This window comes from Frankliniella occidentalis, unplaced genomic scaffold (assembly GCF_000697945.3).
Source record: "Frankliniella occidentalis isolate FOCC.00 unplaced genomic scaffold, Focc_3.1 Scaffold1401, whole genome shotgun sequence".
In the NCBI taxonomy this organism is placed as follows: domain Eukaryota; kingdom Metazoa; phylum Arthropoda; class Insecta; order Thysanoptera; family Thripidae; genus Frankliniella; species Frankliniella occidentalis.
This window is the reverse complement of record NW_026268503.1, coordinates 1-9,381: the sequence shown is the minus strand read 5'-3', so window position 1 is coordinate 9,381 and position 9,381 is coordinate 1. Positions and strand designations below refer to the sequence as shown.

General features: G+C 56.3%; 3 protein-coding genes across 9 annotated transcripts; all 3 read right to left on the bottom strand.

Annotated features, from left to right (window-relative positions):
• Positions 1-1,092: 1,092 nt before the first annotated feature.
• LOC113206781 (uncharacterized) lies at positions 1,093-9,354 on the bottom strand. 7 transcript variants are annotated; one of them, XM_052276017.1, is made up of 3 exons: positions 8,836-9,331; positions 4,986-5,247; positions 4,625-4,904 (listed from the first exon to the last, which is right to left on the bottom strand). In XM_052276017.1, exons 1-3 carry the CDS (start codon positions 9,222-9,224, stop codon positions 4,644-4,646), a joined length of 912 nt encoding a protein of 303 aa, XP_052131977.1. In that variant the 5' UTR covers positions 9,225-9,331; the 3' UTR covers positions 4,625-4,643. The 7 variants fall into 7 exon arrangements, with proteins under 7 accessions (XP_052131979.1, XP_052131981.1, XP_052131977.1 ...); XM_052276020.1 differs by lacking the exons at positions 4,625-4,904; positions 4,986-5,247 and adding exons at positions 8,209-8,492; positions 8,574-8,751 and having other exon boundaries at positions 8,836-9,351; XM_052276019.1 differs by lacking the exons at positions 4,625-4,904; positions 4,986-5,247 and adding an exon at positions 1,093-1,386 and having other exon boundaries at positions 8,574-9,354.
• Positions 2,606-4,319, bottom strand: LOC127751854 (uncharacterized). Its single transcript, XM_052276023.1, has 2 exons — positions 3,165-4,319; positions 2,606-2,912 (listed from the first exon to the last, which is right to left on the bottom strand). The coding sequence occupies exons 1-2, from the start codon at positions 3,588-3,590 to the stop codon at positions 2,724-2,726; spliced, it is 615 nt and encodes a 204-aa protein (XP_052131983.1). The 5' UTR covers positions 3,591-4,319; the 3' UTR covers positions 2,606-2,723.
• LOC113206783 (uncharacterized) lies at positions 6,059-7,273 on the bottom strand. Its single transcript, XM_026423024.2, has 2 exons — positions 6,714-7,273; positions 6,059-6,645 (listed from the first exon to the last, which is right to left on the bottom strand). Exons 1-2 carry the CDS (start codon positions 7,200-7,202, stop codon positions 6,448-6,450), a joined length of 687 nt encoding a protein of 228 aa, XP_026278809.1. The 5' UTR covers positions 7,203-7,273; the 3' UTR covers positions 6,059-6,447.
• Positions 9,355-9,381: the final 27 nt, after the last annotated feature.

Genomic DNA, 9,381 nt, shown 5'->3' with positions numbered 1-9,381 from the left:
CCCCCCCCCTCTCCCTTCCCCGCGCGCTCGCAGGAGGTCAGGGCAGCCACTAGACGGAACGTCCTTCGCGGCTACATAGGGTGAAGCGCTCGGCCCGGCGAGCACAATAAACGCACTACAACTTTTGGCGAGATGAATAAATTCGCCGACCCCGCGTGGCGCCACCAGGCCACAGCGGCAGCGGTGGCGGCGTCTCGCGGTGCCCGGCTGTGGCAGCACCCCCCGCACCCGCCACCCCTACCAGCCCCAACCCATCTCCCGCTCGCCGCGCGGATGCGGGTAGCCTGCTTGTGCATGCTGTGCCTCCTCCACCTGCTCCACCCCCTCCGCCTCCAGCGGATACACTTGTCGCAATGTACCCCTCACTCCCACCCCCCGTCCTCCCCTTTGCCACACCGCAGCGCCATGCCCGTGGCTCACCCCCCATCCCCTGCATGCTCATCAGCTCGAGAGACAGCCACATCCCCTCCACCTCATGCCCGCCCTCTCTCACCTGGCCGCGAACCCCTCTCCCGGCCCCTCCTGCATACCGCTCAGCTACGACGGCCCCACATTTTGCGCGCGCGCTACTGCCTGTGCACTGCGTCAATTTCATGCGAAGCTTGCGATGCATTTTACTGTGCAACAGACGTCACGCGAATTGCGCCCAAACGGACCTTCTATTCACTGGTGATCTGGCTGAAGGGCGAAAGTCTTTAAAAAAGCAACTCTTTTGTTTAAAGGTATTTCGTCGGAAAAACTATATATTATAAAAAATAGACCGAAAAAAATCTACCTTTTTTTACTTACGCCCTTCTGCCAGATCACCACTGATCATATATCTGCATAAAACACAAAACCGATTCTCAGAAATAGGGGATGCTTCCGGAAAGTGAGTCCGACATCCGCCGTGACGAACCACCCAATTTTCGTCTCTGCAAGCCGCTCTCATTGAGCCTGATTAGCTACGCAGCATCTTGCCTTCAGTGCAAAAGTGCTAGTTGGGTGGCCTACCCGGAGTCTCGCAGGCGCCAAGTTCCCATAATTTTCTGAATGAATGTGAGAAAGAGAAACGTCACGGTCGTACTTTCTGAGCGATGTCTAAGACGCCACCTCGCTTCCCCACTATATTTCGCTTGTACTTTCTCAAACATGCGAGGTTCTCGTTTCGCCTCACGCGCGGATAAGGACGTTCGGCGCCGCCCGTCACTGCTCCGAGGAGGTCTTCTTCCGTCGTTTCCGCACCCGGAACAGCTCGCCGGCGGCGTCCATGCAGAACTGCAGGGCCCCCCGCGAGTTGACGATGTGGCCGCGGAGCCGCCACACGGGGCCCTCCAGCTGGAGCGTGCCGCTCAGGGCGCTGAGCAGGTCCAGGGACATCCTGCCGTTGGACAGCGTGTACGAACCCTTCCGAGCAAACATCGTCAAGTTCTCTATGACTTGACCAGCAAAATTAGAGACAGTCTTGGGGACTGTCTAAACACGTTTTCATCGCGTTTTGATTTACCTCGGTGATGGGACAGCTCAGCTTGGGTTGCACGTCCTCTACGATCTTGAACCAGGGCATGGCGGGGTTCATCATCAGGCCGCAGATGTCTTTAGTCTCGAGCACCCTGAAGACCCTGCACGTGGCCGCGGACACGATCTGGTCGCACTTCTCGATCACGCCCACGCCCTTGTACCACTGGTCCGCCGTCCGGCTGTAGGTCATGTTCACGCTGAAGACGACGGTGGTGCGGCCGCGCTTCTCGTACGTCGCGGTGGTCACGTCCATCGCCACCAGGGCGTTGTCGCGCTCGCCCACGCACGGCCGCAGGAACCTGGGCCGGAACTCGAGGTAGGTGCTGTTGGCGCGCCTCCTGGCCGCCACCGCACCGAGGACGACGGTCAACAGCAACGGCACCAGCCCGGGAATCGCCATGCTGCATCGTGCTGGCTCCGGGGCTAGTCCGTTCAGTAGTGTCCGGTGGTGGCCGCCTTGCATGGTGGACATGGCCGTGAGTAGTCAGGCAATAGTCGACAGAGCTTAGCGTGTACGTCCCGCCCCCCTTCCCCTCCGGTTGTCAGCCCATCCACACCTTTTCTCGCGGCTGGTGCAGTTTTTTTTCGTTTTTTTTTCTTCGGAGGTTTCGTCGCAGCATTGTAACACGCCATCCGGGTTTGCATTCAGTGGAGGCGTAGGCGCGGTTTGCATCTGGAGAGTCGTGAGCTAGTGCACTCGTCCTGGTAAAAGTCTAAGTAAGTCTTAAAAGTAAAAACTGTCGGATTTTACAGTCGCTATGACGCTGACGTAGGGTTGGGTAGGGCGTGTGTCCGTTACCCTCCCTCGCACCACCCTACCCTATCCCTCCATTACCTTAATCATATTCGTGGAACTCGGAGCTGCAGCGCATGCTCCACATTACGCTCCCCCCCCCCTTTGCCCCGGTGAGGAAACGGTTTAAAACCAAACCGAAAGAAACTGATAAACACATGAAACGTATGGCAAAGAATTAGGGAAGACCTGGTTTCTTCATTATATTTTGGCATGTCTTTGTCAAACATTCGCGGCGCTGTTGCGGGACGTTGTTGTCGCCCGTCTCGCCTATCACTTCGATAAGGTATTTTACCAGATACAAAAAAAATATTATTATTCGGTTTGAGATCGATTTACTGCCATCGATTATCACTGAGTTCGACATCGATCTTTGTCCCCAAGATCGAGGTAACAGGCTTCGCATCAACGTCGAACCGCAAAATCAATTCTAGCTGGGCTTCGGCCGTTTCCGCACTCGGAACAAATCGGTGGCGGCGTCTATGCAGAACTGCAAGACCCCCCGCGAGTTGACGATGTGGCAGCGTCCGCGCCAGATGGGGCCCTCCAGACGGAGGGTGCCGCTCGCGGCGCTGACCAGGTCCATGGACACCGTGCCGTTGGACAGCTTGTACGTGCCCTTCAGCAAACATCAAAAATGTTATGAATTAAATAAAACTAGAGGAGAACGGAGGAGAAGCGAGGGGAGGAAAGGGGACGTTTTCTCTGTCTAGAAGAAACAGTCTTGGAGACTGTCATGAAAAATACATACCTACACACGGCAGGCGACCGCTCTGTCCTGTAGGGAGTTAGGAGGGGTTCTTTTCCTTTCTGGTAGAAACAGTCTTGGCGACGGTCTAAAAAGTGTTTAAACGATGCCGCATTTGTTTACCTTGGCGATGGGACAGCTCAGCTTGGGTTGTACGCTGTCGACGATCTTGAACCAGGGCATGGCGGGGTTCATCATGTAGCTGCAGATCTCGGGGGTCTCGATCGGCCGGTAGAACTTGCACGTGGCCGCGGACACGGTCTGGTCGCACTTCTCGACGGCGCAGTAGCCCTTGTGCCACTTGTCCGCCGTCCGCGTGAAGGTCATGTTGGCGTGGAAGACGACGGTGGTGCGGCCGCGCATTTCGGACGTCACGTCCACCGACTTCATGGCGTTGTCCGGCTCTCCCTCGCACGGCCGGACGAACTTGGGCCGCAGCACGAGGTACGTGCTGTCGGTGATCCTCCGGGCCGCGGACGCGCAGAGCACGAGGGCCGCCAGCGGGGCCAGCACCGGCACCAGGCCGCGGACCCGCGGCGTCGTCGCCATCCTGCATCCTGCTGCGGGGCCGGCCACTCTGACCGGGTGTCGCCGTGCTCGGCTCGCAACGCAAGTCTGGCACTAGTGGGCAGAGCTTAGCGTGCGCCCGCGCCGCCCCCACCCCCCGCACCCGCAGGATAATCAGCCCGTCCACCACACCTTTCTAGCGGCCGTTAGTAATTTTATTTTTTGGGCGCCGTTTGACACGCCATCCGCATTCGCATTTATACCTCTTGCATCCCAATGGAGGCCAATACAGGTAAGAAAAGCTGCATTTTTGAACAAGTTAGAAATTTAAATTGACTGAACTTTTCTTAACAATTTTGTTTGTATTTTTTTGAACAACCGGTGTGCTAACAGTTTGTATTCCACAAATGAAATGAGGCATTTACTTTACCACTATACATTTTACTTAAGTACAATTGTATTTTCTCAAAATCATTTTTTTTGTGTGTGTGTGTGTGAGAGCTCGAAAGATTGAAACCCCTGCCGCCCCCTGTCCGCCTGGCCACCGTGATTAGCGGACATGGCTCGCAAAATCGTGCAATAATCGGCAAAGCTTGTCGTGCACACGGCGGCGTCCCCACCCGCCCCCTGTCCGTCCGGGTGTGAGTCCGCGCCCACTCTTTTCTCGCGGCTGCACTAATTTTTCATTTCCGATGCCGGTGACACGACATTGGCATTCATACCTCATCCTGCATTAAACCGATGCCTCTGTCGTGTTCGCCGCTTTCGCCGAGGATAAAGCATTCCGGTAAAGCTAAAATGCAGAAGAATGCGAGGAAGAAGAAAACGGAAGTCACCATGCTGAAGAATAGCGATTTCCGTTCTCTTCTTCCCCGCATTCTTCTGCATTTCAGCATCACCGGAATGCTTTATCCTCGGCGAAAGCGGCGAACACGACAGAGGCATCGGTTTAACCACACTCGTGGATGGAACACGGAGCTCCGCCACCCCCACACCTACCTGTGGAGGACGTCGGATATATGGGTTTTGCAAACAATTGAATAAAGGTATCAGCTGCTCAGAAACATACAACTGGCGAATAAACGAGGAGACACGTCACCTCTCATTTTCGCTATAATCTGCGTGCACATTTTCAAACGGTCGACGTGCTCCTTTTGCCTCGACACCAGCGGCCTTCTTCGGTCGGTTCCTCACGCGAAAGAACTCGCCGGCGCTGTCGACGCAGAGGTGCGTGTCCCCGCGCGAGTCCACGGTACGGGTATGGGCGCGCCAGATGTAGCCCTCTAGGCGGAGCACGCTACTCAGGGAGTTGATGAGATCCATGGACAGCGTGCCGTTAGACAGAGTGTACGTGCCCTTTCAGAAAAGAGAAAAAAACATACCTAAAGGTTTTTAAAAACTCCATGAAAAGCAGACTCTTACCGCAACGATATTAACCTCGGTGATGGGGCAGCTCAGCTTGGGTTGCACGCTGTCGATGACGCTGGCCCAGGGCATGATTGGGTTGAGCATAGAGCCGCAGACGTCGTTAGACACGATCTCCTTGTAGGTAGTGCACGTGGCGGAGGACGCGGCCTGGTCACACTTCTCGACCGCCGCAATGCCCTTGGACCAACTGTCCACCGACCGAGCGATGCTGCCGTTGACGTTGAAGACGACGCTGGTGCGGCCGCGCATCTCGAAGGCCACGTGCACCGACCTGACGGCGTTGTTGCGATCACCCGCGCACGGCCGGATGTACCTGGGCCGCAGCTCGAGGTGGGTGCCATCGGTGCGCTTCCTGGCGGCGACCACGCAAAGAGCGAGGACCGCCAGCAGCGGCACCAGTCCGCGGAGTCGCGGAGTGGCCATTCTGCATCGTGTTGGGGGCCCGGCGACTCTGGCCGATGGCCGCTGTGGCCGGCTCGCAAGTCTGGCCGTGGTCGACAGAGCTTAGCGTGTGCGCCCGGCGCCCCCGCCCCCACCCCCTTCGGGTATCGGCCCGTCCCACCACAATTTTTCTCGCGGCTGTCGTATTTTTTTCGGGTGCCAGTTAACACGCAATCCGCTTAACAGGTGGGGCATGCGCGCTCTTTTTATCTGGAACTACGACTCGATACCTTCTATTGAAACTAAAAAAAGTCGCATTTCAGAGCTAGTCTTCCTCGGCGCCGCGTATCGTCGTGATTTGACTTCGTCTTTTGTATGCAGGCGGATCGGGTGAAGCCACCTCGCCGTATCGGTTATAGGTTGTAGCTGCTACTGTGTTAAACAGGGAAGTAAACCGGATCGCTGCAGAACTTTGTGCATCCGGAACGCCACAGATCGGACTTCGTGTAACCGGACCGTAAAGGTCGGAGATTGTCGTGAGGAGGATATGGTTTTCTTCATAAATCAATTGCCTACAAATTTCATGGTGCAAAATTTCTCAAAATATCGAGCCAATTCTGTGTAAACCACATAAAGGATAAAGTGACTGAATTTTAAATGAATTTTGTTTTTAGCATTTTCAGGAAAAATATTGCAAATATATGATAAGAAAGGTAGCCAAGTTTATTTCCATCTTGTAGCTTGAGCCGGAGTTCGACGCTCCACCACCCACACCGCCAAACGGCCAAAGAAATGAAGAGACACCCCCTCGCTGAACCAGGATACAGGGTGGTCATATGGGTGGTAGATAGACCCTTTCCTTTATTTTACTTATACTGTACCGCATGCAGGCGTGCGGGCGGGTTACATACTCGCACGGGGTGTATACATGCCTGTAGGCAAGCCCGCCCGCACGCCTGCATGTGGTCAGTATAAGCAAAGTAAAGGCAGGGGTCTATGGACCACCTTGTATTTTACTTGTACTTCCTCAAAATCCATGATTGTTTTGTTTTTGTTTTGTCTCACCCGCGGGTACAGGCCTTGTCACCCGTCACCCCAAAATTGTGTCTTTCGGATGGTTCCGCACCCGAAACAACTCCCCGGCAGTGTCCAAGCAGAACGGTGTGCTCCCCTGGTCGTCGACACAATGGGGTCGGGCGCGCCACACGTAGCCCTCCAGACGGAGCGGGCCGCTCACGGCGCTGAGCAAGTCTATGGCCAGCGTGCCGTTGGACACCCTGTACGTGCCCTGCAGCACACCAACATGTTTTTATAATCGACGTTAACCACTATCTTTCCACGACGGTAATGACTTACCTTGGGGATGGGGCAGCTCAACTTGGGTTGCACGCTCTCGATCAACTTGACCCACGGCATGGTGGGGTTCATGAAATAGCCGCAGACGTCGTTAGTCTCGATCACCCTGTAGACTTTGCACGTGGCCTCGGACACGGTCTCGTCGCACCTCTCGATCACCGTGAAGCCCTTGGTCCACTTGTCCGCCGTCCGGCTCATGTTGATGTCCAGGTTGAAGACGACGGTGGTGCGGCCCCGCATCTCGTAGGTCACGTCTATCGCCTGCAGGGCGTTGTCCGGCTCGCCCTCGCACGGCCGGATGAACTTGGGTCGCAGCTCGAGGTGCGTGCTGTCGATGAGCAGTCTCTTGGCCGCGGCCGCGCCCAGGACGACGGCCGCCAGTGCGAGCAGCAGCACCAGCCCGCTGACCCACGGCGGCGGCGTCGCCATTCTGCATCGCGCTCTGGGCCTCGGCGACTCTGGCCGGTGGCCACCGTGATTAGCGGACATGGCTCGCAAAATCGTGAAATAATCGGTAAAGCTTGGCGTGCACACGGCGGCGTCCCCACCCGCCCCCTGTCCGTCCGGGTGTGAGTCCGCGCCCAACTCTTTTCTCGCGGCTGCACTAATTTTTCATTTCCGATGCCGGTGACACGACATTGGCATTCATACCTCATGCATCCAGTGATGGCGTTTGGCGCGGTGTGCATCGCAGAAGTCTAGATTAGATAACGTCTAGCTAAAATATCAGCTTGCCCTTCCCTGTCCTGTCATGCACCCCCGTTTTCCTATTCCCAACTCTTCCTTCCTCTCCACTACACCAGAGTAGCAGGGCTCTGCTGTGGGGCGGGCACATTGCCCACGCCCACGTTGTCCATATGCGCTTTGGAACCACGTAAGCCCCCCAGAACCACCAAATGAGGACTGCTGTATCCAGCATTCTACAACGCGCGCTGTTCGCGAGTATATCAATAATGGTTATTGGGTCGCATATGGAACCGTCAGGACCCGTGACCCGGAGGCATCCAACATGCAGGTTGTTCCGTCAGCGTCGTTCTCTATTCCCGGTTATTCTGCACCGGATGCAAGGGCGGGCTTGCCTACCGCGACTCACCGATGCGCCTGTTACGGCGCCGTGCGAGTATGCAGCCCGCTCTCACGCCTGCATTCCGGTACAGTATAACCGGGATAAAGAGCGGCTCGTCCACTACATCTTGCGTCATTCTAAAAATTTCATTGTTTCCCAGCCAGAAGTATTGCAGTTTAACCTCCTCGTTGTTTTTGGCTGCCCTCTCACTGACGAGGGATCGAAGCCGCCGAGGAAATGCCTCATACGTTTTCGCTGCGACGCAACCCCTGGCGATAGCGGTGAACACGACAGAGGCATCGCTTCAACCACAATCGTGGAACACGGAGCTCCGCTAGCCCCACACCTACCTCTGGAGGACGTCGGATATATGGGTTTTGCAAACAAGTGCAATGAGGTGTCAGCTGCTCAGAAACATACAACTGGCAAATAAACGAGGAGACACATCACCTCGCATTTTCGTTATAATCTGCGTGCACATTTTCAAACGGTCGACGTGCTCCTTTTGTATTGTCACCAGCGGCCTTCTTTGGTCGGTTCCGCACTCGAAAGAACTCGCCGGCGCTGTCGATGCAGAGGTGCGTGTCCCCGTGCGAGTCCACGGAGCGGGTACGGGCGCGCCAGATGTAGCCCTCTAGACGGAGCGCGAGCGCGCTACTCAGGGAGTTGATCAGGTCCATGGACAGCGTGCCGTTAGACAGAGTGTACGTGCCCTTTCAGAAAAAAGAAAACAACACCGCGAAAGGTTTTTAAAAACTCCATGAAAAGCAGACTCTTACCGCAACGATCTTTACCTCGGTGATGGGGCAGCTCAGCTTGGGGTGCACGCTGTCGACGACCCTGGCCCAGGGCATGGCGGGGTTCAGCATGTAGCCGCAGATGTCGTTAGACTCGATCTCCTTGTAGGTCGTGCACGTGGCGGAGGACCCGGCCTGGTCGCACTTCTCGAACGCCGCGGTGCCCTTGGACCACCTGTCCACCGACCGAGCGACGCTGCCGTTGACGTTGAAGACGACGGTGGTTCGGCCGCGCATCTCGAACGACACCTGCACCGACCTGACGGCGTTGTTGCGATCATCCGCGCACGGCCGGATGTACCTGGGCCGCAGCTCGAGGTGGGTGCCGTCGGTGATCCTCCGGGCCGCGGACGCGCAGAGCACGAGGGCTGTCAGGAGCGGCGCCATCCGGCTGACCCACGGCGTCGTCGCCATCCTGCATCGTGCTGGTCCTGGGAGACTCTGTGCGGCAGTGTGGGGTGGCCGCCGTGCTTGGCGTTTGTGAGTCACAGGGGTCAGACGATACGACGCGTGACTGCTTAGCGTGTGCACACTACGCCCCCTGCCGCCTTTTCCCCTCCGCCGGGTGCATGCACCGATCCGCACCATTCTGGACTTCTTTTTTGTCACTATTGACACGCTATCAGCATTCAATAACACATCTTGCATTGAGTGGTATAGCGTGCGCGCAGTTTTTCATCATGGGATTCTGAACCAAAAGTTCACTTCCTGTCAAAATCAATTGTCGTGTATTTGCGAGGGCGTGAAGCGGCGCTGCGCTATTGTGAAGAGCGCCTGTCCCCTCTCTTCTCTTACCTCCCTCCCC

What these genes read in the sequence shown, in the direction of transcription:
- LOC127751854 (XM_052276023.1), bottom strand. Translation starts at nt 3,590, where the DNA reads ATGGCGACGACGCCGCGGGTCCGCGGCCTGGTGCCGGTGCTGGCCCCG. An exon ending in TGAGCTGTCCCATCGCCAAG is followed by an intron (nt 2,913 to 3,164) that starts GTAAACAAATGC and finishes TGTTTGCTGAAG; the next exon opens with GGCACGTACAAGCTGTCCAA.
- LOC113206783 (XM_026423024.2), bottom strand. Translation starts at nt 7,202, where the DNA reads ATGTCCGCTAATCACGGTGGCCACCGGCCAGAGTCGCCGAGGCCCAGA. An exon ending in TGAGCTGCCCCATCCCCAAG is followed by an intron (nt 6,646 to 6,713) that starts GTAAGTCATTAC and finishes GGTGTGCTGCAG; the next exon opens with GGCACGTACAGGGTGTCCAA.
- LOC113206781 (XM_026423021.2), bottom strand. Translation starts at nt 9,224, where the DNA reads ATGCAAGATGTGTTATTGAATGCTGATAGCGTGTCAATAGTGACAAAA. An exon ending in TGAGCTGCCCCATCACCGAG is followed by an intron (nt 8,493 to 8,573) that starts GTAAAGATCGTT and finishes TTTTTCTGAAAG; the next exon opens with GGCACGTACACTCTGTCTAA.